This window comes from Mesocricetus auratus, unplaced genomic scaffold, assembly GCF_017639785.1.
Source record: "Mesocricetus auratus isolate SY011 unplaced genomic scaffold, BCM_Maur_2.0 Super-Scaffold_100022, whole genome shotgun sequence".
NCBI classification, from domain to species: Eukaryota; Metazoa; Chordata; class Mammalia; order Rodentia; family Cricetidae; genus Mesocricetus; species Mesocricetus auratus.
In genome coordinates, this window is record NW_024429203.1 from 16,756,186 (window position 1) to 16,783,566 (window position 27,381).

Below are 27,381 nucleotides of genomic sequence, written 5' to 3' on the forward strand. Positions count from 1 at the left end.
TCCAGGATAGCCAGGCTGCATAAAGAAATCCTGTTTTGAAAAAAAAAAACAAAAAAGAGAGAAAAAGTTTCTCCTCTCATATAATACAACCAATCATAAGGGATGCAATTAAGAGTCAGTTGAAGGACATTACTCCTGGTCTTTTCTGTATCTGCTAAACTCTCTTGTTTTCTTTATCTTCTCTTTGTGAATCACTTCATCATTTGTTAAAATTAATTTATCAGATTTTGGAGCTATATGAAGGATATTGAAAAAAAATTATTGCACCTTTAAAAATCAAAAGTGCCACACATGTATCGTACTTATTAGAGATTCAGATGAACAATGACAAAACAATAAAGAAAAATACCAAAGAAGAAAAATATCCACAAAATACATGAATATACATATAGTTTCTTATTTAAAACACAGGGTTAGTAGGAATTTTTGTATATTTGCATTGCATGTTATGACAACGTATTATGATAAAATATTCCTTACATTCTCAGAGATCGGAACTTTTCAGTGACCCCACAGCCAGAGTTAATAATAATTGCCTTGAGGTCACTTAAGACTTAGGACTGCTATCCTATTACCCTCACCCTTCTTGTTTAATCTGCCTTTAAGAGAACAAGGTAGCAATCAGTTTCACTTACTTCCATGTAAGCAGCTTTTACAACTTAAGTTAATGCATAGCTGTAATCTTTTCTTTAATTTAACATTTTTATTTCATACAATATATTATGATCATGTTTTCCCCTCCACCACCTCCTCACAGATCCGTCCTTCCTACATTCCCAAAAATCAACCAAAAGCAAACAGAAAACTGCCAACCTCCCAAAATCAATACAAACAAAACCTCCAATTAGACAAAATAACTCAAACAAAATGAGATGAAACAGAAGTCCCCTGAACACCCCAACAACATAGTGTTAGCTATATAATCTTGTTATTCCTGAGATAGAAACCTAGTAAAGGGAAACTTTTAGAATCTACAAGGATGACTCCAGGTAAGACTCAGCAATAGCAGATATGTAGCCTGAGCTGCCATCTCTTATGACTAAGCAAGACTGTCAGTGGAGGGATTGGGACACAAATCCAGCCACACAACCTTCAACCTATAGTCTGTCCTACAGGATGTGCTGGGATTGGTGACTAGCCCAATAGACATCAGAGAAATTTCATCCAGTGACTCATGGAAACAGGCAGAGACCAACAACCAAATATTAGGTGGAACTCAGGGAACCCTACAGAAGAGGGGGAGAAAGGATTGTAGGAGCCAGAGGATTTCACAAGAAAACTCACAGAATCAACTAACCAGGCCTCATAGGGGCTCACAGATACTTAACTGACAACCAGGGAGCCATCATGGGGCTGACCTAGGCACTCTGCATATATGTTACAGTTGTGTAGCTTTGTCCTCTTGGGCTCCTAGGAATGGGAGAAGGGGCTGTCTCTGACAGGTTATCTGGCTTTTGGGATCCTACTTCTCACATTGGTTGGCCTTGCCCAGCATTAATACATGGGGAGGTGCTTAGTCTTACTGAAACTTGATATGCCGTGTTTTATAGATACTTATGGGAAACCTACCCTTTCCTGAACATAAAGTGAGGAAGAGTAGATGAGGTGGGCAGAGGGGCTCGGAGGAGAGGAGGGAGGGGAAACTGCAGGATGTAAAATAAAACTGACTGATTGACTGACTGACTGACCAACTAACTGAAAACAATGTTTGCTGTTTGGGTCAGTTGTAGTCAGCAAGATATTCCCATATAAAACTCTGTTAAAGATTTTTGTAAAGTATCTCTCATTCCTCCCCCATGTGATGTTTCTGTGCTGTTCAATAAAAGAGAGCAAAGCCCTTTTGTTAGTGGCAGACATACAGACACAGACATAGACATAGCCTTGCAGGGACAGTTTCACAAGACTGCTTTCAGGCAGGTGCAGATTCAGGCTTATACAATAGATGCAAATGATGGAGACATAAGAAGATCAAGGTATCTCAAGTCTGGGCTCCCTTTTGGTTAAATGACACCAAGGGGGAAGTGCTTTGGTTTCTTTCCTTAACTTGACACCTGTGCATTACTAGTGCCTCCAAGTTTATTGTTAATGTGTCAAATCTATGCATCACATGTCTAAAATAAAGCAATTTGTAAATCTCTGTATAGGATTTGAAACCTGTTTTGTTCCTTTAATCTGACTTTTTTTTCAGGTTTTAAGAACAAATCTTTAAGTCCTTAGTTTGTGGTCTGAAGACAAGAAAATCGGTGCTGCTAATTAAAGGTTTTTTTGTTTTTTGAGACAGGGTTTCTCTGTATTGTTTTAGAGGCTGTCCTGGAACTTGCTCTGTAGAACAGGCTGTCCTGGAACTCACAGAGATCTGCCTGCTTCTGCCTCCCGAGTGCTGGGATTAAAGGCATGTGCTACCAACACCCAGCTTATTAAAGTTTTTATGTTAAATTATTACTGGTAGTGAATTTAGGTTTATTTTAAGATGATCTTTTAATATTTCATTTGTTATTAAAGATCAACTATTTTCTAGATATATATGGTTTTAGGAAATCCCACACAGTCCTTTTGAGTCAAATCCTGCTTCTAGAAGCAATATGAAATATTTAAAATCCACTATGAATGACCATTATTCCAGATTAGACTGCTTTGATCTATGAAGGACAGAGTGGACATCATTCACTCAGTGCTGTAGAAAAGACAGAACCCTTGACTAGGAGAGCCTACACAGCCTGGATTGAAAAATCTCACTTCTGTAGTCTTCTAATTATATAAAAACACAACTAACCTCCATATGTTTCCTGTGAGTTGTCATTACTATGGCCTCTGTGGTTATCAAACCTGTAGAGGCTCAGGATTGTCATCGAAGACAACACAGCACACACAGAACAAGGTACTTGGAGAAGGAAAACAAATGTATGGTTAGAAACACACTGTATAAAAAGATGAGACTATTGAAGAAAGATTTTTCTTAAAAAGTTATTCAAGTGTGTAATTAAATACCTTTGTGGATGGGAAATGACAGTCAGCCCCCTTGGAAACTTTCAGGGATGTCTTTGATCTCAGCAATTAACAAATGCTGAAAACAGATAGTATATATGGATTTATGTCTAGTGCTAAATTTACTCAAAGGGCCTGGCACCATTAGGAAAAAGGAATCATCATGACTGGGGAGCTGGGGTCCTGTTTACAGAGGTATATACAGAAAAATCTCCTGGGAGGAGTCACATGGGGACTAGGGTCCTCTCTAAAGGAACAATTAGTCTTGGCTTGTACCTGCTCTGTGTATTATGCTCTCCACCCCTTTGTGTTAATTTCCCTCTTTGAGGTAGAGGTGTCTTGATGGAAATTCAGAAAGTAATTTGAGCATTGGAATAATTCAGTTTCAAGAGCTATTTCACTTCTGTGATTATCACTATCATCCTGGTGTTCACAGCTACCTCAAGCCACTGACAGCAATATCACCCATACTTACTGCCATGATGTTTGTTGCATGTCACTACCAATTCATCATGTATGATACACCATGAACTAGTTTTGAAATAACTACCTCAAGGTGTTTTAAAAACAAACTCAAAAGATTTTACTAAGACAAACTTGGTAGTTTAGTAAAAGAATGCTAAACTTGTAAAGAAGGTCAATCCTCCCTTGCCTGTTGATACCAGAGGACCTGATTTTGGTTCTTAGCATTTGTGTTGGGTGGTTCATAACTCCCTGTAATTCCAGCTTCAGGGTATCTGACACCCTCTTCTGGACTCTATGGATGCCTAAGCCCATACCTACACCCCCACATACTAATAATAATTTAAAAATATATACAGCATAATAACTATGAAGATATTGATATTGCAGAGTTTTAAGTTGAAGTCTTTACTTTATGATAACTGCAGATTATCTGTAGCTATGCTAAACAATACAGGGAGATCCAATGTTGGACCTTCTCAGCTGCTTTACTGAATTTACCAACTTTCAAAGCAATAGTGCATTCTCTCTTCCAGGATACAGACAGTTCATTGATTTCATTCATTTTTTTTTCTCCTCTGAGACAGGCTTTCCAAGTGTACCAGTCCTAGTTGTCCTGGACAGATGGGGAAGTCCTGAGTATATGTCAATAAAGCATTGTTGGCCAATAGGGAAGCAAGATAGGTGGGACTAGGAGTCAAGGAGCATTCTGGGAAAGAGAGGCAGAGGCAGAGTCAGACATCATGTAGCCGCCATAGGAATAAGAGGTCCGGAACCTTTTCTCTGGTAAGAGAAATACTTATATTAACAATTATGGATTAAATACTTAAGTCAGAGCTAGCCAGTAAGAAACAAGCAAATGGCCAACAGCTTAATAATTAAAATAGCGTCCTGTGTATTCATTTGGGTCTAATGCGGCTCTGGAACTAGTCTGGCAAGGAAGGCTATACTCTACACTGGACCTTGCTTTGTAGACCAGGCTGGCCTCGAACTCACAGAGAACTGCCCATTTCTGCCTCCTGAGTGCTAAGATTAAAGGTGTGTGTCACTAGTGCTCAGCTGATTTCATTCCTTTCTCTTGCCTTAACTTTACTTTTTCCTACATGTTTTTGTTTTGTGCTGTGTTATTTAGCCAGCCTGATTGGGTTCTTGGATCTACCAGCGCAGTATGCATACACAATGGAATTTTATTCAGCTATTTGTAAGTAAAAATGAAATTATAAAATTGGAAGTTGAATTTTATTAATCTGTAAATAAAATGATGAATATTTACAGGAAAATAGGTGAGCCTGTAGAATATTGTATCAAATAAGGTGATAACTCAGGCTTACAATGACAGACTCTGAGGGTTCTATGTATGTGCATTTATGTTGTAGTGAGAGTAGAGACAATCATGAGTGGGAAAAAGAGGGTTCAAAGGAGAAGGTAATAGAGCACACACAATGTAAAAGCAGAATGGAGAATCCTGGGGGAGAGAGGCTTAAGTCATAATGGGGGCTATGGTGAGAGGAGTGTGGGACAGGCTCAACCAAAACTAAGTAGTTATGAAAGTGTCACAAGGCAACCTACAATACTGGCTGCTTTTACATCAGCGTAACACAAGCTAGACTCATCATAGAGGGAATCTGAATTGAGAAAATGATTTTGCAAGATCCAGTTGTAAGGCACTTTCTTAATTAGTGATCAATGGGGGAGGACCCAGCCCACTGTGGGTGATGCCATCCCTAGGCTGAGCAAGCCACGGGGAGCAAGCTGGTAAGCAGCACCCCTCCATGGCCTGTGCATCAGCTCCTGCCTCCAGGTGCCTTCTCTGTTTGAGTTCCTGTCCTGACTTCCTCTGGTGATGAGCAGCAATGTGGAAGGATAAGCAGATAAACCCTTTCCTCTGCAGCTTGCTTTTGGTCATGGTGCTCCACTGCAGCAGTAGAAACCATAACTCAGACACCTGGTGATTTGCAAGTTAATTAAAACAAAGAAACAAAACCTTCCCACTGACATCACCTTCATTTTCTAATTTTCAGAACATGGTTTGATTTTCTGCTATCACATCTGACCTGTTATTTCTCTTTAGTTTAATTACAGACACATAGTTTAAACATACTTTATGTGGTTTGATCGGTTACATTGTTTTGCTTTTATTAATGTGTTTTTTAATTCTTTGCATTTGAAACCCTCTTCAGGTTCTTTTTTTATTTTTAAATAGCTTGTTTTACATGTCAATCCCAGTTTCCTCTCCCTCCCCTCCTCCCGCATCCCCCCACCATCCCCCCCCATCCTCCCACCCTATTGCCAATTCCTTCCAATAGGGGATATCCAGAGTCTGTCATTTCACTCAGGGTAGGGTCCAGGCACTCCCCCTAAGAGTCCAGGCTGAGAGAGCATCCCTCTTTGTGTTATGGACACACGAAGTCGAGGGATAAACACTGATCCACTGCTCAGGGCCCCATAGGTTGTCCAGGCCTCCTCACTGACTCTCACATTCAGGGGGTCTGGATCTGTCCCATGCTGGCCTCCCAGCTGTCGGTCTGGGGGCCAAGAGCTCTCCCCTGTTCAGATCAGCTGTCTCTGCTGGTTTTGCCAGCCCATTCTTTGCCAATTTGCTCATCGCTCCTCTCTCTCTGTCACTGGGTTCCTTGGGTTCAGTTCAGTGTTTAACTGTGGATGTTTGCCTCTGCTTCCATCAGTCACTGGATGAAGGCTCCAGGATGGTTATAGACATCAAGTTCATTATCAGGAATGGGCATTTGAGGTGGTCTCTCCACTATTGCTTAGCTTGCCAATTGGTGTCATCCCTTTAGATCACTAGAGGTCACAATGGTGCCTGATCTGTGTTCTAACCTATGATTCCCTCTTCCCCCTATCCTACCCCCCAACTCAACCTTCCTGTTCCCCCATGACCTACTCTCTCCTCCTTTTCTCCCCCTCTCTATTTCCCAGCTCTCACTCCCCCCACCCCTCGCCGTGTTCCCCATCTGTTCAGAGGATCTTGCCTCATATCTCTTCTCTTGGGTACCATGCATATCTTTTAGGTTCTTTCCTGTTTCCCAGACTCTCTGTCAGTGGAAGTGCAGACTGGCACTATCCATTTATGTCTAAAATCCATTTATGAATGAGTACATACCATGTGTGTCTTTTTGTGACTGGGTTACCTCACTCAGGATGGTTTCTTCCAGTGCTATCCATTTATACTTTCTGACACAGCGGTAGCATTTTGCTAATGCTTCCCTTGCTGTCTGATGTGACAAGACATTGTAATTCTTATACTTTTTATTCTTTTAATTGAAGATTAACAATTTCTCTAAGAAACTTGCCTTCTTTTTTCGCCTAGTGGTGAAATGATGTTTCAGGAACACACACTTGATGCTGGAGTATCATCGTTCCTGGATTCATTATCAACCTACATCTTTTCAAACAGAACGAGGGGTGCTCTCTCCACTCATCCCCTCCAAGTTTCTTCTTCTTCTTTCCCTTTTCCTCCATCCTTCTCTCTTCCTCTTTTCTGTGCTTCCTCCTTTCTGAAATTAAAAAATGCCCACTAGCATCACTGGGCTATGTTTTATTATTCATTCTGGGATATTGCTCATGGGTAGGATGTTTCCTCTGCATATTTCATTTTGATTTATGTACACCAGGAAAAGTACTGTTATTTGCTGTATCCCTTGGTTTAAAAATAGTTTGCTTTTTGAGATTTATACTTTGTGTCAACTAGATCTTTTTTATCCTAACATTTGAATTATTTATTTATAAACCTATTTCATAAACATTTTCTTTTCAGTTTGTATTTCCTCCAGTGTTAACTCTTGTCCTTATTTTTTTCTGTCACTCCTGTTTTATCTTAATTTAAACTTTCTCCTGTATTTCTAATAGGTTTTTATGAGTTATTTGTAATTTATGATATTTTCAAATTCTGAGCTTCTTGCACTTTCACACATTATTTCATTTTGTGTAATGCATTGGCTCACTTTAAATTAATACTGTAATGTTGTTTGTCTTTGGGCCTATGTTTATGCCTTCCTCATCTTTCTAATTTGCTTTTATTACAAGTGATGTATTTCTGATAGAAACAATTTATGGGCTTTGCTCAATAAAGAAAACAAATGAAAGACCAAATTCTCAGTGACAGAACTTAGTTTTTTTGCTCCCTCTGTTGTGTGTTCAAGGGAGAAAGAGCTTATTCTGGCTCATAGTTGAAGTCTATCATGACAGGGAAGCCAATGTGGCCAGAGTTTAAACCAGATAGTCACAACTGAAATCTAGATGTTGTTTGATATTTTGATTGCATTCTGACAACAAAGTTTGCTTTATCAGAGAAGCAGTGGAGAAGCCACCATTTACCTTCTGTCTCTTTCCTTCCTCCATCCAAAAAGGCGGGGATCCCCTCTTAACTTCGCCTTACTACTTCCTGTCTCCTGTCTGTCCCCAGTTTTCCAAAACCTCTATGGTTAATTTTGGTCAGCAAGTGGCTAGCTCCACCCTCTGATTCAAAACAAACTTTATTGTCAGAATGTGACCAAGATATCACACAACACTGAACATTGATGAATGTAAACTTCAGCTCTTAATCTTTCTCAATTTATACAGTTCAAGGTCTTAGTGGTCAAGTTTTTCCACATCAATTAACACAATCAAGGTAATTCCTTAAAAAATGCTCAGAGGCCTTTCTCCCAGGTGAGTCTATATTCCATCAAGTTAATAATTAATATTAACCATCCTAACTTTACTTTTTATGGACCATACCCAAACACACCACTTTTAAGTCACAGCCTTCTGACCTTTATAGGCTCATGATAACTTTATAATATAAAATGTACAGTCCAATATGAAAAGTTCCCATACCTATTGAGAGTACCAACACTCAAAGGTCAAAAGATCTTTTTTAAATTAAAATTTTAATTTAAATTAAAAAAACAATCTTATTTTACATATCAATCCCAGTTCCCTCTCCCTCCCATTACCCCCACCATCTCCCCATCCCAACCTCCATAAGGTCAAAAGACCTTAACATGATCTCAAATAAAACAAAAGGCAAATGATGTACCAACATATAATGGCACAGGGTAAACATTTCTATTCCACAATGAAAGACTCAGAGTACAGCAGGGAGTCTGTATGACCTAAAGTAGTCCAGAATTCTGCAGAGAGAAGACTAGCCCATGTCTAGCATTGTGATGGAATCAGCTGAGCTCCAAAAGGCTTAGTCAACCCCAATCCTCCAGCCCTGCCACCTGCAGCAAGCACAGCCTCTCATTTAGGTCAACTGTAGTCCACACTTGCAGCCCTCCTTGATGAACTCTCCGTGCTCTCAGCAGTGGCTTCTCAAGCCCTCTTTGCAGGAACTCCAACCATGCCACATTTTAGTGGCTTTTCGTTGCGCCTCCAATCTTGCATCTTTCATGCTTTCAAAACCACTCTTGTGTGGATGCACTGCTAATTTTTTTGTGTAAACTTGAGGTGCAGCTTGGATTCTTCAACATACACTTTATGTATTTTGTGTGCTTACCCAAGGGAAATAACTTTCCAAGGAAGTTACTTTGAGGAATAGTGAACCAATTCATTGGAGGGTTTCTTCCTTTAGATGAATTTGGATTTCCAAACATGGAGCCTCTGCAAAGTGGAGTTTTGACCTCAGGATACTTTTCTTATTCGCTTCAGTGCAATGAAAGAGGTTTCTCTTAGTGGTGCCTATAATAGTTGGAGCTGTTTTTCAGTAACAATCTGAATACTCTCCTGTTTTTAAATTTCTTCCACAAAAAATTATTCCATTATATTATAGCTCAACTTCAACTAGGTTCTCATGATACAGGCAAAATGAAACCAGATTGTTAACTAAAATATTACACAAATGACCCCAACCCACTTCTTGATTGAATTCATATTCTATTCTGAAACCGCATGAGCCAGGCTACCATTTCCTTTGTTTTTCTCATCATTTTTCAAGTTCCCACCAGCATCGCCCTATTAACCTTGACTTCCAGCATTCAAGGGTCTTTCTAACCCTAAGTTGCAAATATTTCTACGCTTTTGTCACAGAATAGTTTCAATGGTGTAAGATATAGATGATAAGGTTTATCCCAGCAACAGTTTCACCTCTAAGTACCAAATTTTGGTCTTGGTTAATTTCTAAAAAAGATTCGTTTATTTATTTATTATGTATACAGTGTTTGTATGTCTGCAGGCCAGAAGAGGGCACCAGATCTCATTACAGATGGCTGTGAGCCACCATGTAGCTGGTTGCTGGGAACTGAACTTAGTACCTCTGGAAGAACAGCCAGTGCTCTTAACAACTGAGCCATCTCTCCAGCCCATGTCTTAGTTAATTTTTATTGCTGTGATAAAATATTCTGATAAAAGCAATTTAAAGGAGGAAAGGCTCAATAAGCTTTTCAGTTGAAGGGTATAATCCATCATGACCAGAAAGATAGCAGGAGCTTGAAACAAATAGTCACCACTGCATTCTAATTTGAAAGCAGAGAGGAAGAAATATGTGCTGCTTTTCACAATATTTGTCCGCTGATATAGTCCAGGATCCTAGACAGAAAATGGTGCCATCCACAATGGTTAGGGCCTCCCATCTCAATGAATGTAATTAAGATCACCTCTCAGCCATGCCCAGAGGTCTGTTGCCTGGTGACTATAAATTCTGTAAAGTTGAGCATTATCACAATAACATCACAGATTTTCAAAATTAGAAATCATACAATGTCTATTTTCAGTCCATGGTTAAACTAGAAATCAACAGAATGGTAATTGGAAATATAAGCACATGTGGAGATTAAAAAAAAATGGTGTAAAGTGTAGACAAGAGAAAACTATCCCAACATTTAAACATAGCTTTAATTAAATAAAAATTTAAAAAATGTTAAGAAACTATTAAATGCTTACAGGGCCTGATGGTGGTGGCACACAGCTTTAGTCCCAGGATTTGAGAGGTAGAGGTAGGCAAATCTCCGAGTTCAAGGTCAGTCTGGTCTATTGAGTGAAGTCCAGAATAGCTAAGACTAGAAAGAGAAATCCTGTCTTAAAAATTCAAAACAAAACAACAAAAATACTTATAGGAAAGCATAGCACTACACACAGATATTAGAAAAGGAGAAAGATCAGACAATAATTATCTAAGTTTCTATCTTTGGAAACCAGGAAAAGAAGAGCAAATGAAATAAAAAATAAACAGAAGAAGAGAAGAAACAACCAATTTGACTCAGTTCCACTTGTTTTTGGCACAAATGAAGAAGGAAGGAAGGAAAGAAAGGAAGAAAGAAGGAGCGAAAGAAGGGGCAATGGACTGAATTTCAAACAAGTCACAAGGCACTGGCAGAATCTTCACAGGTGAGGATAAAACAAAACAAAACAAAACAAAAAACACTAACGATGGGAGGTAGAGCTAGGGATGAAGAGACAGAAATACAAAATGGAAAATTACCAGAATAGCGACAATCATGAAAAAAAGGAGGTAAAATGATACAAATAGGAAAAGAAAAAGTCAAATGATTTCTATTTGTAGTTGATATTGTACATAAAAGATCCCAAAAAGTTCTATCAGAAAACTTCTGGAAATGTTCTACATTTTAAAGAAAGTGATAGATACAAAATCAAAATTCGTACAAAAATCAGAAGTCTTTCTACATACTGATAACAAACATGCTGAGAAAGAGATTATAGAAACACTCCCAATCACAATAACCTCCAAATATTAAAATATCTAGGAATGAGCCTAACCAAGAAGACAAAAGACCTTTACAATTAAAATTTTACACATCTGAAGAAGGGACTTGATGAAGACATGAGAAGATGAAAAAACTCCCCACACTCAAGGATTGGTAGAACTCATATTGTGAAAATGACCATCCAGCCAAAGGCAATCTACAGATTCACTGCAAAATCCCAAGACATTCTTCACAAAAATAGCAAAAATATCCTAGAATTAATATGGAACCATAAGGGATCAAAGATAGTCAAAGAAATTCTGAGAAGAAAGAACAATGCTAGAGGGATTACCAGATTAGGTTTCAAGCAGTGTTATAGAGCTTTAGCAATAAAACAACATGGTACTGGCAACAAAACAAAGCAAAATAAAACACCAAACCAACTGACATTTAAATTAGTGGAATAGACAAGAAAATCCAAACCTGAGTATAGCCCGATATTTGACAAACTTGTCAAAAATATACACTGGAGCAAAGACAAGCTCTTCAACAAATGGTACTGGGGAAAACTGGATGTCCACATGTAGACGAATAAAGCTAGTTTCATAACTATCATCCTGTACAAAAATTCTAAATGGATCAAAGACTTCACTATGAAACCTTAATTGCTTAAATAGCTTGAAGAGTACATAGGTGTACTCCATAAGAGAGAGGTGTAGGAAGGAAAAGACTTTCTGAGTAGTACTCCACTTGCTCAGGCATGAAGGCCGACAGTTGACAAACTCCTACCACTAATGGGCCATGGATCTGAACAGAGAGATCTCAAAAGAAGTAATAAAGATGGCTGAGAAATATGTAGATTTTCCTTGGCAATCATGGGAATGGAAATTAAAGTTATTTGGAAATTTTGTCTTACTCCCGTCAGAATGGTTAGGATCAAGAAAACAACAGAAGCAAGTGCTGTCCATGATTTCCGAGAAAGATGAAACATTACTGATGGTTGTTAGAGTTGCAAATTGGATAAATCCCTGTGGTAATCAATGTGGAGAATTATCAAAGGTAAAGCTGAATCTACCATAGGACCTAGGTGTATCCCTTTTTGGCATATGGTCAAAAGATTGGACATCTTACCTCACAGATCTCTTCTTGACTGTGTTCATTGCCGTTCTACTTATAATAACTAGGGAACGAAAACAACCTCAATGCCTTTCAACTGATAGATGAATAACAGAAATGTGGTACGTATACACATGGAAAACTACTCTACTGTAGAGAAAAAGAAAATCATGAAAATTTTAGGTAAGTGGGTGGAACTAGAAAATACTATACTGATACAACTTATACCCAGAAAGGCAAGCATCCAATATTCTTTCTTATTTTTTTGGTTTTTCGAGACAGGGTTTCTCTGTATTGTTTTGGAGGCTATCGGTCCAGCCCAGCCTGGAACTCACAGAGATCCACCTGCCTCTGCCTCCTGAGTGCTGGGATTAAAGTCTTGCGCCACCACCGCCCGGCTTTATTCTTTCTTATTTGTGGGTCTTAGCTCTGAATCTTTTTATAAAAACCTGATCACATAATTTATTTATTATTCAAAAAGAAAAGAGAAAGAATTAAACATATCTGTAAAAATTATAGAAAGTACCTGCCTATTTTGCAATCAGCATATGCATAATTTTCTGAGCCCAATTAAAGGGAAAACCAGGGATATTTTTGAGGCTTCTTCAAGAGAAGTGACCTTCAATACATTTTGTAATGTAAAAATATGAGTAAGTTTCATTGAATGTAAGGCAATATGAATACAATGAGCACTAAATATAACTTAAACTTAGCCAGAAGCCTCAAGGCAGACCAAAGACTCACAGCAACAAATACTTGAAAATGAGGGCGAAAGGAGTAAAGAGTGAGCTGTGTGACTCCCTGGGACACACTGCAGCTTCTACCATGAGATTCTTCTCCTTTTTTTTTTTGGCTTCTATTAGTTTTGTTTGGCTTTTGTTTTTTCTATTAAATTCTGTTTTGTTTTGTGGGGGAGGTTTGCAAGGGCGAAGGGCAGATTCGAGGGCAGGAATGGGGAGATGGATGGGATCTGAATGCATGATGTGAAATTTGCAAAGAATCAATAAAAGTTTAAAAAATGAAAAAAAAGTTATAGGGAGTTGAAATGTAGCATTTACAGAAGAGACTAGATCTGAATCTTTAGATTTGAGTGTGTAGTCAGAAATAACTACACAAGCCAGGATACAGGGGAGGGACTTTAACTAAGGAGAGGGGAGGGAGGATGATACACAGGGAGAGAGAAGAAACAGGTATGGTGACCATTAGGATGCTTGAAAAAGCCACAGGGAAACACTATTTTATAAGATTACTTAACAATACACATATATAATATTTCACAGGGGGTGATAATCTTTCTCCTAAGAACCACAGACTATCTAACACCCCTCACCCTGGTCAGGCATGAGAGATCTATCAAGTTGTTCGTCAGGGGTGGCAGTTGAAGAGATTCTAAAATGATATAGGATTGTCCTTAGTTGCCTTCCAGGGCTTGAAGGTAAGAACCTGTTGCTGAAGACACCACCCACTTTAGCACTGAACTTGGAGGAATAGAGCTGGAATTGGCTTGGAAGTCTCCTATCTTACACTCTTAAAAAGGGGTGTGCAAGCTGCCAAGGAAGAAAAGCATTCAATAGTCCTATTCATCTGCAATGCCAGGGATCTACAGCAATGACTGCTCCAAAAGATATCTTCAACAATTCAATGGTGGCACTGTGTCTTAGTGCTAATGAACAACTGTCCAAATGAACTTAAGTCTGCTTACTAGAAAGGAATTCATACTTGATACTATTGCAGAGATTCACAACTAAACGCAGCCCTATATTTAAGGCTCAGGGATCATCAGGGAAGAGAGGTGGAAAGAGTATACCTGCTGTCAGATGGTGACTTTGGACATGGTACAGAAACTGCACCTATAAAATCATGACAGTCTCAACAAAGCAACATAATGACATCAGTTGACCAGTGTAGATAGAGGAAATGTCGCAAGGCCTCATCCTTAGATGAAGAGCTAGAGATTTTGTCGTTACAACACTATCAAATTAACCATTTACAAAGAATGAAAAAATGTATTTATGTTGTAATAAATTAAATAAAGACAGGGTTAGCGAGAATTTATGGTCTTCCCATGGTTCTGCTTAATGTGAGGGTGCTGTTGTTGATGGGGGGGTAGTTCTAAATATACCGGAGTCAACTCTTTGAATAGGAAAAAATTTAAAGTGAAAAGTCATTACTAATCAGGGAATGAAAATTGAATAGCCTTAGCTCTGATGACAAAGTCCTTTCTTGAGCTAAAAGCCATGAACATTCTAATAAAGTGTTCAATGTTCCACAAACTTTCTCTACAGGACTTTATTTTGGTAAGTAGCTTAAGCTAAAAAGCAGAATGTTATTATTGTGGACATAACTCATTCTACAGATTTGGATCTGATTGTATTAGCTTGTACAGAACACTGAGTTCTCTTTTCCTGGTATTGCCCACTTTGTCGATTAGCAATAGTTAAATTCAATTTAAGTAAATTGCGAAACTGTTTAAATCAATCAGATTCATTGTTTCCCCCTTTCTAGACATGTGTTCTAACTTGGAGTTTCACTTTTGCTTCTTCTGTTTGTGTTTTGCTTTAAGATTTCTCATTTTGAGGAAGCAGACATGTTCTTTTGCCTTTAGTTATAATTAGAGGAGATCAATAGAGGTAGAAATTGCATCTTAAGTTGGGGAAAGGTCATGATGAAGTGAGTAAAAGCCTACTTAGAAAAGATTGTCCCACTACCCCTTTAACCCACATTCTATATAGGCTAAAAGTACTGAAAACTGCATTTCTCAGGATCACTTGCATTTCCCAGGATCACTAGAAGTAAATTATATTAGTCATGTTCCAGTGGTATGGCCACACACTAATGTGCACATGGGCAACATTAATTGGACTCAGTTGGTTATTAAAAAAGAAAAGGACGTGAAAGTGGGAAGTAGATATATCGGGAGTAATAGGAAGAAGTAGGAAAAAATGAGTGGGGAATGGACATGACCAATATACATTATATACATATATGAAAATGTCAGAGAAGAAAATTTTAAAAATTGCTTACCATTGTCCTCATACAGACAAGATAGATCTCAATTACAAGAAAAGCAACCTTGAATTTGAGTAGTTACACATAGAAATAATAGAAGCGAAGATGAGAATGAGGAAAAGGAGATGAGGCATGTACCCAGCCATGGAGAGAAGTGCTTGTGTCCTGCTCACAGTTGAACAGGCTTGCAGAGTGCATTTTCCAGGTTTTACAATCGCTTCCTCTTACATGGAGAAAGATTAACATTTACACCAAGAGTTTTCTCCTTAGTGTTTTGTCCAGGGCAGCCTTCACCTCCTTGTTCCTCAGGCTGTAGATCAGGAGGTTGAGCATGGGGATGACCGTGGTGTAGAACACAGAAGCTACATTCTCCTGGGCCAGGGAACTGGCAGTGGAAGGCTTTAAATACATGAACGCTGTAGATCCATAAAACAAGCGCACAGCTGCCAAGTGGGAGCTGCAGGTGTTGAAGGCTTTAGACCTGCCCTCAGTGGAGCTGATGCGAAGGATGCTGGACAGGATGAATGCATAGGAAATGAGTACTGTTAAGCTCGTGACTATAATGTCAAATCCAGCTAAAAAGAAGACAGCCATCTCCACATCATAGGTACTAGAGCAGGAGAGCTTCATGAGGGGGGAGGATGTCACAAAAGTAGTGGCTGATGAGGTCCTCACAATAATGTAGTTTTAACATGAGACCAGTTTCTATGGTTGAGCCAATGAGCCACCAACAGGGAGCAGAGGACAGGAGACATGATGATGTTGTAAAGCAAGGGGTGGCAGATGGCCACGTAGCGGTCATAGGCCATCACAGTGAGCATGTAACACTCAGCAATGACGAAAACAAGGAAGAAGTAGAGCTGAGACATGCACCCTGCATAGGAGATGAGGTTTCTTCGGGACACAAAGTTGGTGAACATTTTTGGGGTGATGACAGAGGAGTAGCAGAGATCCACGAGTGACAAGTTGCTGAGGAAGAAGTACATGGGAGTGTGAAGCTGTCTGTTGAGTCCAATCAAGGTGATCATGCCCAGGTTTCCCACCATGGTGACCATGTAGATCCCCAGGAAGAGGAGGAAGAGGGGCAGCTGGAGCTCTGGCCTGTTAGTTAGTCCCTTGAGGATGAATTCTGTCACCATGGAGTGATTTTGTGCAGTCATTGTGTCTGGGTAGGAGTTCTGTGGGGTGGGAGAGAAGGAACTTGTGAGGGTCTGTCCTTGCTTTGCTTAGAGCAACTGCTTTTCTGCATTTGACACTTGCTGAGCTACCCTGGTTATGACATTTTCATCTTCTCCACATCCTGCGTCTTGCTGGCAGAAGAACAGTCCTGGGGTTTCAGAGGTCTTGAAGATTAGTACAAGGCAATGTTCTGTGTTTCATACCACCATCCTGCCATATTTGATGGGCAACTGCCTGTATTATTAGCTTCCTAGCTAATTTTAATTATTGCTTTTAGATTGCAATACAAAAACATTGCACTGTTTGTCACTAATGTCAAATTACATATGTTAAACATACACACACGTATATATGAAGTATGGGTTATTACTGGTAGTAAATATACATATTGAATCTTCATTTTTGAGGCATCCTTTTCCTTTTCTTTCTTTTCTTTTTTTTTTTTTTAGTTAGGTATCCCTGTGTAGTCCAGTTTATCCTTGAACATGTGATGCCTGTTCCCTTCCTTCCAGCTTGTTGGGATTACAGGCATGTGCTGCCCTACCTAGCATGGGATACATTCTGTAACATAGAACACAAATCTCACCGTGGTAATTGTTTCTGATACAATTATTAATTATTGATACCTCTGCAGTACTCTGCAGTTTTCTCATTCTTTCAAAAGCCAATCCCAGCATCAGTTTTGTAAAAAGGAATTTTGTGTGTAGTGTGTGCCATGAGTGTGTGTGTGTGCGTGTGCGTGTGCGTGTGCGCGCGTGTGCGTGTGTGTGTGTGTGTGTGTGTGTTTAGGCCAGAAAAGGGCATTGGTTGTTTTTCTCTGTCTCACTCACCCAAGTTTTTTGGTAGAGGGTCTCTAACTGAACCTAAAGCTCAGGTTTTGGCCAGATAGCCTGTGAGGTCCCATGATCCCTTTGTCTCCATACTCAGCATTGGCTTAGAGATTCATATACCCATCTTGGCTTTAATGTGGATATTTTGGATTCAAATTCAGGCCCATTTACTTGCCCAATAAATGCTCTTACCCACTGAACTATATCTTTAATCTTGTAATTCCTAAGGTTTTGGGTATGGAAAAATGTGGGTGTAGAAAAGAATTTATATTCTTATTTCACAGTTGTGTTTCATGAGTGAGTCACTCGCTTAGGTGACTGGCCTAATATTTGCTGACTTACCTCTGCTTTCTCTTTGTCACAAGCCTCTCCACTTTAAGCCCTATAAATCTGCACAGTTCATGCCAAGAAATGTGTGCTGTTAGTATGTGCATTTCAAATGAAAATGACTATTGCTATGATTTTGTAGTTACTGTTCAATACCACAAAGTACTATATGTTAAGAAAGTTACTTAAGATATAATAAGAATCAGAGTTGTCCTAAAACAGTTCCTAAAATACTTTGTCTCCACTAAACTTTTGGTGTTGATTTTCTGTGAGTGCCATTTTATTGTTATTTGGTAAAATAAATTTATTTTAATTTTGATTACATATTTTCTTTACAGTGTACACACAGCACACATACAATATAGCTATAGAAATATAGCACACCAAAAAGATAATAAACTGCACATTTTCTTCTGCTCTTGGAGACCAATACTGCATTGCACTGACATAGTTATGCTGGTGGTAACATTTTGTCACTTAATTTTTATGTAGCATTCTAAAATATGGTTTAAATGTGTTGCTACTATAATAACTGACATCAACTGTACTTTTAAAAATCGTGTGTGTATATGTGTGTATGTGTGTATGTGTTTATATGTGTGTGTGTGTGTGTGTGTGTGTGTGTGTGTGTGTGTGTGTGTGTACAACCTGCAGGAGTTGCTTGTTGTGGGAACAACAAACCTTGGCCGGAGTCCCACTTCCCCATCAGTCTGGGAGCAGGCAGCTGTAACCCACAGCAGAGAAGACATGTTTACTAAAAACATGTTTACTAAAAGCAATGTGGTGCCCATAAGAAATGTTTACTGGAGGAATAAGTTCCTGATAAGGGCTTGCCCACGGGAATACCCTGACCTTGACCTTTTCCAATGACTAACCGCCTCTTCCTGATCCTCCACCGCTGCTTCTGGTGTCAGGGCATATGATATCCAGCCAGGGTAAGAATAAAGGGGAACCTTCTTGAGGGGCTTCTTGAAGTTTTCTGGAGCCTTCTTGAAGCCTTCTTTCACCACCGACTGGTCTCTGTGCCATCAATCCCGACACCCTCCACACATTCTCAGACACAGGCTGCATAGCAGGAACAGCAGCTTGTCTCCTTCTACTATGTGGGCTTCAGGGATCAAACTCAGGTTGTCAAGTTTGACCGAAAGTGGCATTATCTACTGAGTCAAGTTACTTTCTCTTTCTTAATTATAAGAGAACCTTTAAAAATCTTTGGCATCTGCTTTGGTATTAGAACATCTGCATTACACTGTAGGGTTTAAACATTGAATTAGTGATAGAAAGGCACTTAAGTTAAATAGTGACGTATCAGAGATGGGTGTGTTTTTGAATATTTTCACTTCCTACAGAATACTTTTTATCTAGATAACAAATAATTAAAAATATTACATATCTCCCTTTCCTCAATCTCTAATACATATGATAAGAAACATCCAGTAACTTTAGTTATAGATCAAAATGCTTTGCAAATGAAAACAGAGTGAATGTTAATTACCCAGTGTAGTATAGATGGGAATCCTACCTTGTAGAATGAGAGAGAGCTTAGATTCAATTTTTCACATATGTAATCTTCTCTTGCTGCTTTCTATTCTTCCTTGTCTTTTCTCCCCACAAGTTCTCACTCTGTAGCCCCGGTTCCTTCAGCTTGCAACGATCTTCCTGCCCTAGCTGGCCATGTGCTAAAAGCACAGGTCCCAGCTCCAGCTTCAATCTTATAAAAGACCATCTAAAACCACACGTTCCTTATGGGTTTCCATGGGTATTAACTGTTGTTGTCATGCTTTCAGAGGATCAGGATTGTTTCTGAAGAGAGCACAACTCACAGAGAACAAAGCATTTAAAAGTAAAGGACAGTATATGGTTGTAAGTTGCCTGAACTACTAACAAGAGCCCACAAGAGCAAAATTTTTCCCATATTGCTTTTAGGCATGCAAATGAATACCTGTGTTGAAGGGGAGTGAAATAGTGTCTCCTAGAGAATCAGGGAATGTCTTGTTTCCAAAGTCATCAGTAAATTCTAGAAGTACACAGATATGTATCCATCATGAAATTTACTCAAAGGGCCCAGTCCAGTCATGAAAAAAAGGATTGCCATTTGGAAAGGTGATATGGTATGACTGAGAGCGAGGGGTTCTGTTTGCATGTATATATCTCCTGGGGTGTAGTCACTCTGGAGACGTGGTTGTCTCTAAAGTAACAATTAGTTCTTGGTTTTTTTTTTCCTGTGAATCATGTTTTATCTCCCAGGTGTGCTATTTTTTCTGTACAGTCATCTTGCAGTTTCATAAACTTATAATATAATGGGAGAATGAACAATTTAGCACCAATAGCCCTGTTACCACTACCCTCATCACCACCAGCCATCATCATCACCAGTGTGACCATTAAAACACTACCACTGTTGTCGTCGTCACCACCATCATCATCATCGTCATCAACTTCATCTCCACAGGGGCCCCGGTAACTACCAGCAACGCCATTCTCAGTGCCATGACAGCTATTATCCATTGTTAGTAACTCATCCTGATGAGTCCCGAGCTAGCCTTGAAATGTTGGTTTTAAAGAGCTTCATTGGAAAAAATTCTGCCAAGTGAGGTAACTCAGGCCTAGAAAGACAATGATGCACATTATCTCTCAAGTTTGATTTCTGTCATCTTTGTTTTGCAGGTTTAACTTGGAGCACAAGTAGAAGCTTTTTGTTAAACTTCCTTTCCAAGGGGAGAGTAACATCTTTTAAAACAACTCTACTCAGGTGGAATATTAACACCAGTACAGTCTATTAATTTTATTCAAAGCTCTCCAGTTTTACCCATATTCATTTAGGTGCTGATTTTTGTGCTGTCTATTCAACAGAATAGGCTCTTGTATTTGCTATCATGGTTGAGACAAAAGCATATTTTTCTAATTTTAAGACAATGATTTGGGTTCCTAATATCCTCCTCAGGTGGCCATTTTCTCTTGCATCTTCAAATTCACTAACGTGAACACATTGAAGAGAATTCAATCCAAACCAATCACTAAGCTTTTGTTATTAAAGTTTTATTTTTATGTTTTACATTTCATTTTCATGATTTTAAATTGTGTATGTGTCTGTGTTGGTATGTTCATATGAGCAGAAATACCTTTGGAAGCAAAGGCAACAGCAGATTCCTCCTTAGAGCTTGAGTTACAGGTAGTCATATGCTGGGAACCGAACTCAGGTGTTCTACAGGAGCAGTGCATGCTCTTAGCCAGTAAGCCATCTCTCCAGGCGTGTAAGTTTTCTATATTTGATTTCTGGACTTCTCAATTTGTGTCTCAACTTTGCTATCGTTGACCCTAATACCTTCTTCTCCATCTGGTATGGCAAGATGTTGGGATTTATCACATTATTTTCATTCTTCAGAGCTGAGTTATTCATGTCTCCAAGGAACTTGGTTCTTTCAGTGGGGAACTGACACCCCAGGAATGTAAACCTGGAGCCAGAGAAGCTTATTGTTTCTGGAACATTACTGCTTTCCAATATTTTCTGACAGTTAGGAAATCAGGACTACATATTCTCAAAGGTTCTCTTGTGTCTCTCTGTCTGTTTTCTGCACTTTTCCCTTGTATCCTTCTTTAAAAAAAAGTCCAGCAAGTTTACTAGAGTGTTTTTTATTGTTCTATTTGGGACAGTTTTCTTAAGTGTGGTGTTTCTTAAAGTTTAACCTTGTGTCCCCTAAACACAGTAAAGATACTGCCAGAGGCACCAGTATGTGTCCACATCATAATAAAGAAAGAAAACAAAGTACCACCCTTTGAAATAAATTGACTAACAACAAGTCTAAGTCTGAGTTCCCCACTTCTCTCTCCCTATCTTCTGTCTGTCCATAGTTTGTGATTTCTGGCTTGTCTGTTGTGCATCTGTTTGATACTACGTTCCCACTGACTGCACCTGTATCTTGTTTATGCCACCTGTTGTCTAACTGACCCTAACACAGGCCTTCCCTCTGTCTTTGTGAACAGCACATAAAGTATCACATGGGGAAGGAATGAAGAGTACTTTACAGAAATCTATGAGAGTTTTATGTGAGATTAAGTTATTTACCCCAATTGACCCAACACACTTAGTACAGCAAACATATTCTGATCAAGAAATATCCATACCTGAAATTACTTATACTCAGAACATGTAAAGAAATCTTTCAGAAGTCCACAACTTAAAAATCCAAGTAATTCAATAAAAACCAAACCATATTTAATAATAGTTATTCTATACAGGAAAATATCAAATGAAGAGAATTTGGTATATCATTAGAGGAAATAAAATCAGAACTAAACCCACAGAATGTCTTCTTTCCATGATAATATGTTGCCTCATAAATTTTTCTTTTTGTTTTCAAGGCAGGGCTTCTATGTGTACCTCTGGCTGTTCTGGAACTCAGAATGTAGACCAGACTGACCTGGAACTCAGAGATCCACCTGCCTCTGCCTTCCAAGAGCTGGGATTAAAGGCATGCGTCACCATTGCCTGACTTGCCTCATAATTTTAGCTAGTTACCAGAATAACGTTCTAGAGAGAAGACTTTGTAAGTTTATGGAGCACTTTACAGGAGGGTCTTTGTAAACTAGATCTAGCTATTGCCAATTCTTGTTCTTTGGTTAGCACTGACTCTCTCTCTTTCCACTTAATCTCTTCTTTATTTCAACCCATTGCACAGTCTTGATTTATTTTTTGGTTTTGGGAATTATAGATTCTACAGTACAGAAATGGCAGACTGTCATTTATGAAATAGCACATGTATTTGCAGTGTAATATTTTAAGATAATAATTTGGTTTTGAAAATCTTTTTGGAACTACCTATAGCAAAGATTAGCTATGAGATAACTGTACCTACAAATTTCTTTCCACTATTTTTGTGATTCGTTTCTGTTTAATTTCTTCCACAAAAATTTTTACCTTGTAAATATTCTGTAATAGGTACAAGTGATCTGGCATCATTGCTGAAAAAAAATCTCAAGAATTCAGTGTAGGAGTTTGTGGTGATATATTACTTATAATTTATTAAAGCTTGCCTGAGGATTCAGAAAGCAAAGTCAGCCACAAGCTATAGAGATCAGGCGATGGTGATACATACTTTTAATCTTAGCAACCAGAAGCTAGGAGGTGGTGGTACACACCTTTGATCCTAGGATTTAGGATTTAGATGAATCTCTGAGAGTTCAAGGCCACCCAGATCTACACAAGATTGATCCAGTCCTAAAGAGAAATGGTTCACGGGCAAAGATGATTTCAAACCCTGGGATCACACACCTTTAATCCCAGCACTAGATGGGTATAAAAGATAGTAGCAGGGTCTTCAGTGGTCAGGATCAGGATTCATTCTCCAGCCACATTGAGGATAGGAAGACACTGAAGTCTCAGGATTCTCCAGCCACGCTGAGGCGAGGCTTCAATCTGAAGTTTGGTGGAGCCAGGATTACCTTTCAGTCTGAGGTAGAGTGACAGCTAGTGCCAGACTGCTTTTCTTTTCTGATCTTTAGCTTGAGTTTGAACCCCAATATCTGTCTCTGGGTCTTTTATTTTTTGTGCAACAGGAGTTATGTTGTAGAGGTATCTATTGGGGTTGGACTCCCACAGTTGTGATCCATTGATCTCTGCCTTGTTTCCAGTTACGGTTTTATGTAAGGGCCTCTATTAGCTGTGAAGAGAAGTTTCTTTGCTGAGAGGTGAGAGCTATATGCATCCATGGGCAAGTATGAGCTTTAGAATGTGTTAGGAATCACGTTGGCCTAGAAAGTGGTGATAGTAGGTTATGACCTCATTAGCCCTAAGTAGCCTCTTCTACTTTGATTAATATATATTATATATTAATTATAATTATATTATTAATATTTAATTAATATACAAGGGTATATATAATTAATATATATTATATAATTTATATTTATTAATTGAAGTAGAAGAGGCCATTAATTTGAGAGGGAGTGAGGAGGTAACATAGTAAAGGTTAGAGAAAGGGGACATAGGAAGGGTTGGAGGGAAAAAAGGGAAGAGGAAGTAATCTAATTATTAATTAAATAATTAATTGCAATATATTAATCCAAGAAAGAAAAAGAGGTAGTGAATTTGAGAGGGAGCTGAGTAGGATGGAAGGGACACAGGAGGGCTTTAAAGGAGGACAGGGAGGAGGCAAATGTTGTAAGTACAGTACACATATATGAAATTTAAAAATTGTAGCATTTTAAATATCTAAAATTTATTTAGGAAAACTAGTTTTACTTCTTTAGTGTATGGGGTATGGGAGTGGGGAAATGCTAAGGCTTTTCATCAGTCATCTATAGGAACCACTGATGATTCACTTCAAAAAGTTCATCTGTTTTGTGGCTGTTTTCTCTGAATGGAAGCTTTCCCTACTTGAAGGAGCCTCATCAACTGCGAGGAAGTAAAAAGCATAAATCTCAAAGACAAAACTCACAAGACTCAGGAAACTCAAAAGAAGGGGTTTTCTGTGGCTTTGTAGGCTGTCCTGGAATGCGCTCTGTAGACCAGGCTGGTCTCGAACTCACAGAGAACCGCTTGCCTCTGCCTCCCGAGTGCTGGGATTAAAGGCGTGCGCCACCAACGCCCGGCAACTCAGGAAACCCTTAATAACATGCTACTCTAAGTACCCTACACAATTCACTGACTCACTAAGCTAGACTACGTATGTATATATGTATATATGTATGTATGTATGGTTTATTATCATTTATCAATCTATCAAGGCAGTGAGTGCCTCATGTATCACAGGTTGCCTAGAACCTTTTCTGTTGCCAAGGATGACCTTGAACTTTTTATTCTTCTGCCTATACTTTCTTAGTGCTGGAATCACAGACATGTACCGCTGTACTCAGTTTATCTGGTGCTGGGAATCTAACTTAAGGCTTGTGTTTGATAGACAAGCACTTAACCAAAAATTTAAAGAATGAGTGAACAGTAAGGGAATGGTGTAATTCAAGGTCATACCCAGTTTGTCCTCTTGGCAGTTCTATGACATAGTTACCCTTCCACCTTTGAAATGTTCTCCTCCTCTGGCACCTGCAAAACTTCTTTTATTCCACAATTACTTGCTAGATTGAGCATTTGTTGAGGTTACGTACAATACAAAAATATCTTTAAGGTTCCTATAGCTATTACTGTTCTTCACATGGTGGTAATGGATCATTGTTAAGTATGCTACTGAACTTCACGTTCTGTTTCACTTCTGAAAGGCACTTATAGATGTTGTACATGCTTCCCTTCCTGTGTGTGGGCATCTTTCAGGATGCTCTCAACCCTTGAATTTCAATGATTGTCTCTTTAAAGACATATGTTTAGAGCAAGTTATTATTACTCTGCTTTTTGATTATCTTTGTGTTGATAATTCTCAGATAAGCATCTCTTTCTTCTCTACCATGACCTTACACTGTAACCTTCTTTCTGATCTTTGTCTTTTGGATATTGTGGTAGCACTTTACAGTCTTATCTAAAATTTTGTTAATTACCCGCTTCAGTGTTATTTCTCATTTATGTCATATTTATGCGTTTCTGGACCTCACACCTTTGCCAGATTTTATTTGTGATTTTCTTTTTTTTTTTTAATGTCTTTTTTCAAGTTTTTGAAGTTTTTTTTCTTTTTTTTATCATTTTTTCTTTTAATTTTAAATAGCTTGTTTTACATGTCAATCCCAGTTCCCTCTCCCTCCCCTCCTCCCGCACTCCCCTTCCCCCCCTCCCTCCCACCCTATTGCCAAATCCTTCCACATAGGGGATATCTAGAGTCTGTCATTTTACTCTTGGTAGGGTCAAGGCACTCCCCTAAGAGTCCAAGCTGAGAGAGCATCTCTCTTTGTGCTATAGGCACATGAAGACAGTTTGTATACCAGGGATAGACACTGATTCACAGCTCAGGGCCCCATAGGTTGCCCAGGCCTTCTCACTGACACTCACAATTGGGGGGTCCAGATCAGTCCCATGCTGGCCTCCCCACTGTCGGTCTGGGGTCCAAGAGCACTCCCCTGTTCAGATCAGCTGTCTCTGCTGGTTTTGCCAGCCCATTCTTTGCCAATTTGCTCATCACTCCTCTCTCTCTGTCACTGGGTTCCTTGGGTTCAGTTCAGTGCTTAGTTGTGTGTTTGCCTCTGCTTCCATCAGTCACAGGATGAAGGCTCCCGGATGGTTATAGACATCAAGTTCATTATCAGGAATGGGCATTCGAGGTGGTCCCTCCACTATTGCTTAGCTTGCCAATTGATGTTATACCTTTAGATCACTCGAGGTCACTCTGGTGCCTGATCTGTCTTCGATCCTATGATTCCCTCTTCCCCCTATTCTACCCCTACCCCCTCAACTTCCTGTTCCCCCATGACCAACTCCCTTCCTCTTTACCCCCTCTATTCTTCCCAGGTCCCACTCCCCCCACCCCTCGCCGTGTTCCCCATCAGAGGATCTTGTCTCCATCCTCTTCTCTTGGGTACTATGCATATATGCATATCTTTTAGGTTCTTTCCTGTTTCCCAGACTCTCTATCTGTGGAAGTGCAGACTGGCGCTATCCTGATCCATATCTAGAATCCATATATGAGTGAGTACATACCATGTTTGTCTTTTTGCGACTGGGTTACCTCACTCAGGATGGTTTCTTCCAGTGCTATCCATTTCCCTGCGAATTTCAAGATTCCATTGTTTTTTTCTGCTGAGTAATACTCCATTGTGTAAATGTACCACATTTTCTCTATCCACTCTTCAGTTGAGGGGCATCTAGGTTGCTTCCAGGTTCTGGCTATTACAAACAATGCTGCTATGAACATAGTGGAGCAGATGCCCTTGTTGTATGAACCTGCCTCATTTGGATAAATGCCTAAGAGTGGAATTGCTGGGTCTAGTGGTAGATTAATTCCCATTTTCCTGAGGAATCTCCATACTGATTTCCAAAGAGGCTGTATGAGTCGGCATTCCCACCAGCAGTGGAGGAGTGTTCCTCTCTCTCCACATCCTCTCCAGCATAAATTTTCTTCGGTGTTTTTGATTCTAGCCATTCTGACAGGAGTAAGATGGTATCTCAGAGTTGTTTTGATTTGCATTTCCCTGATGGCTAAGGATGTTGAGCACTTTCTTAAGTGTCTCTTGGCCATTTTAGCCTCCTCTACTGAGAATTCTCTATTTAGCTCTGTACCCCACCTTTCAAGTGGATCCTTTGGTGTTTTGGAGACTTGTTTCTTGAGTTCTTTGTAAATTTTGGAGATTAGCCCTCTGTCAGATGTAGGGTTAGTGAATATCTTTTCCCATTCTGTGGCCTGCCTTTTTGTCTTTTTGACTGTGTCCTTTGCCTTACAGAAGCTTTTTAGTTTCAGAAGGTCCCATTTGTTAATTGTTGATCTCAGTGCCTGTGCCACTGGTGTTATGTTTAGGAAGTGGTCTCCTGTACCAACTCGTTGAAGAGTATCTCCCACTTTCTCTTCTAAAAGTTTCAGTGTGGCTGGATTTATGTTGAGATCTTTGATCCATTTGGACTTAAGTTTTGTACAAGGCGATAAACATGGATCTATCTGCAGTCTTCTGCATACCAGTACCCAGTTATGCCAGCACCATTTGTTGAAGATGCTTTCTTTTTCCACTGTACAGTTTTAGCTTCTTTGTCAAAAATCAGGTGTTCATAGGTGTGTGGGTTAAAATTAGGGCTTTCGATTCGGTTCCATTGGTCTACCTGCCTATTTTTGTGCCAATACCAAGCTGTTTTCAGGACTATAGCTCTATAATAGAGCTTGAAGTCAGGTATGGTGATGCCTCCTGAAGTTCCTTTATTGTATAGGGATGTTTTGCCTATCCTGGGCCTTTTGTTTTTCCATATA

General features: G+C 39.3%; 1 protein-coding gene across 1 annotated transcript; it reads right to left on the reverse strand.

The window, feature by feature from the left end:
• Positions 1-15,461: 15,461 nt before the first annotated feature.
• On the reverse strand, positions 15,462-16,375 carry LOC101828095 (olfactory receptor 151). The gene is given in 3 exon segments (XM_013112875.2): positions 15,462-15,851; positions 15,853-15,940; positions 15,942-16,375. Coding segments are annotated over 3 exon segments (912 nt in total).
• Between the last annotated feature and the right edge of the window lie 11,006 nt (positions 16,376-27,381).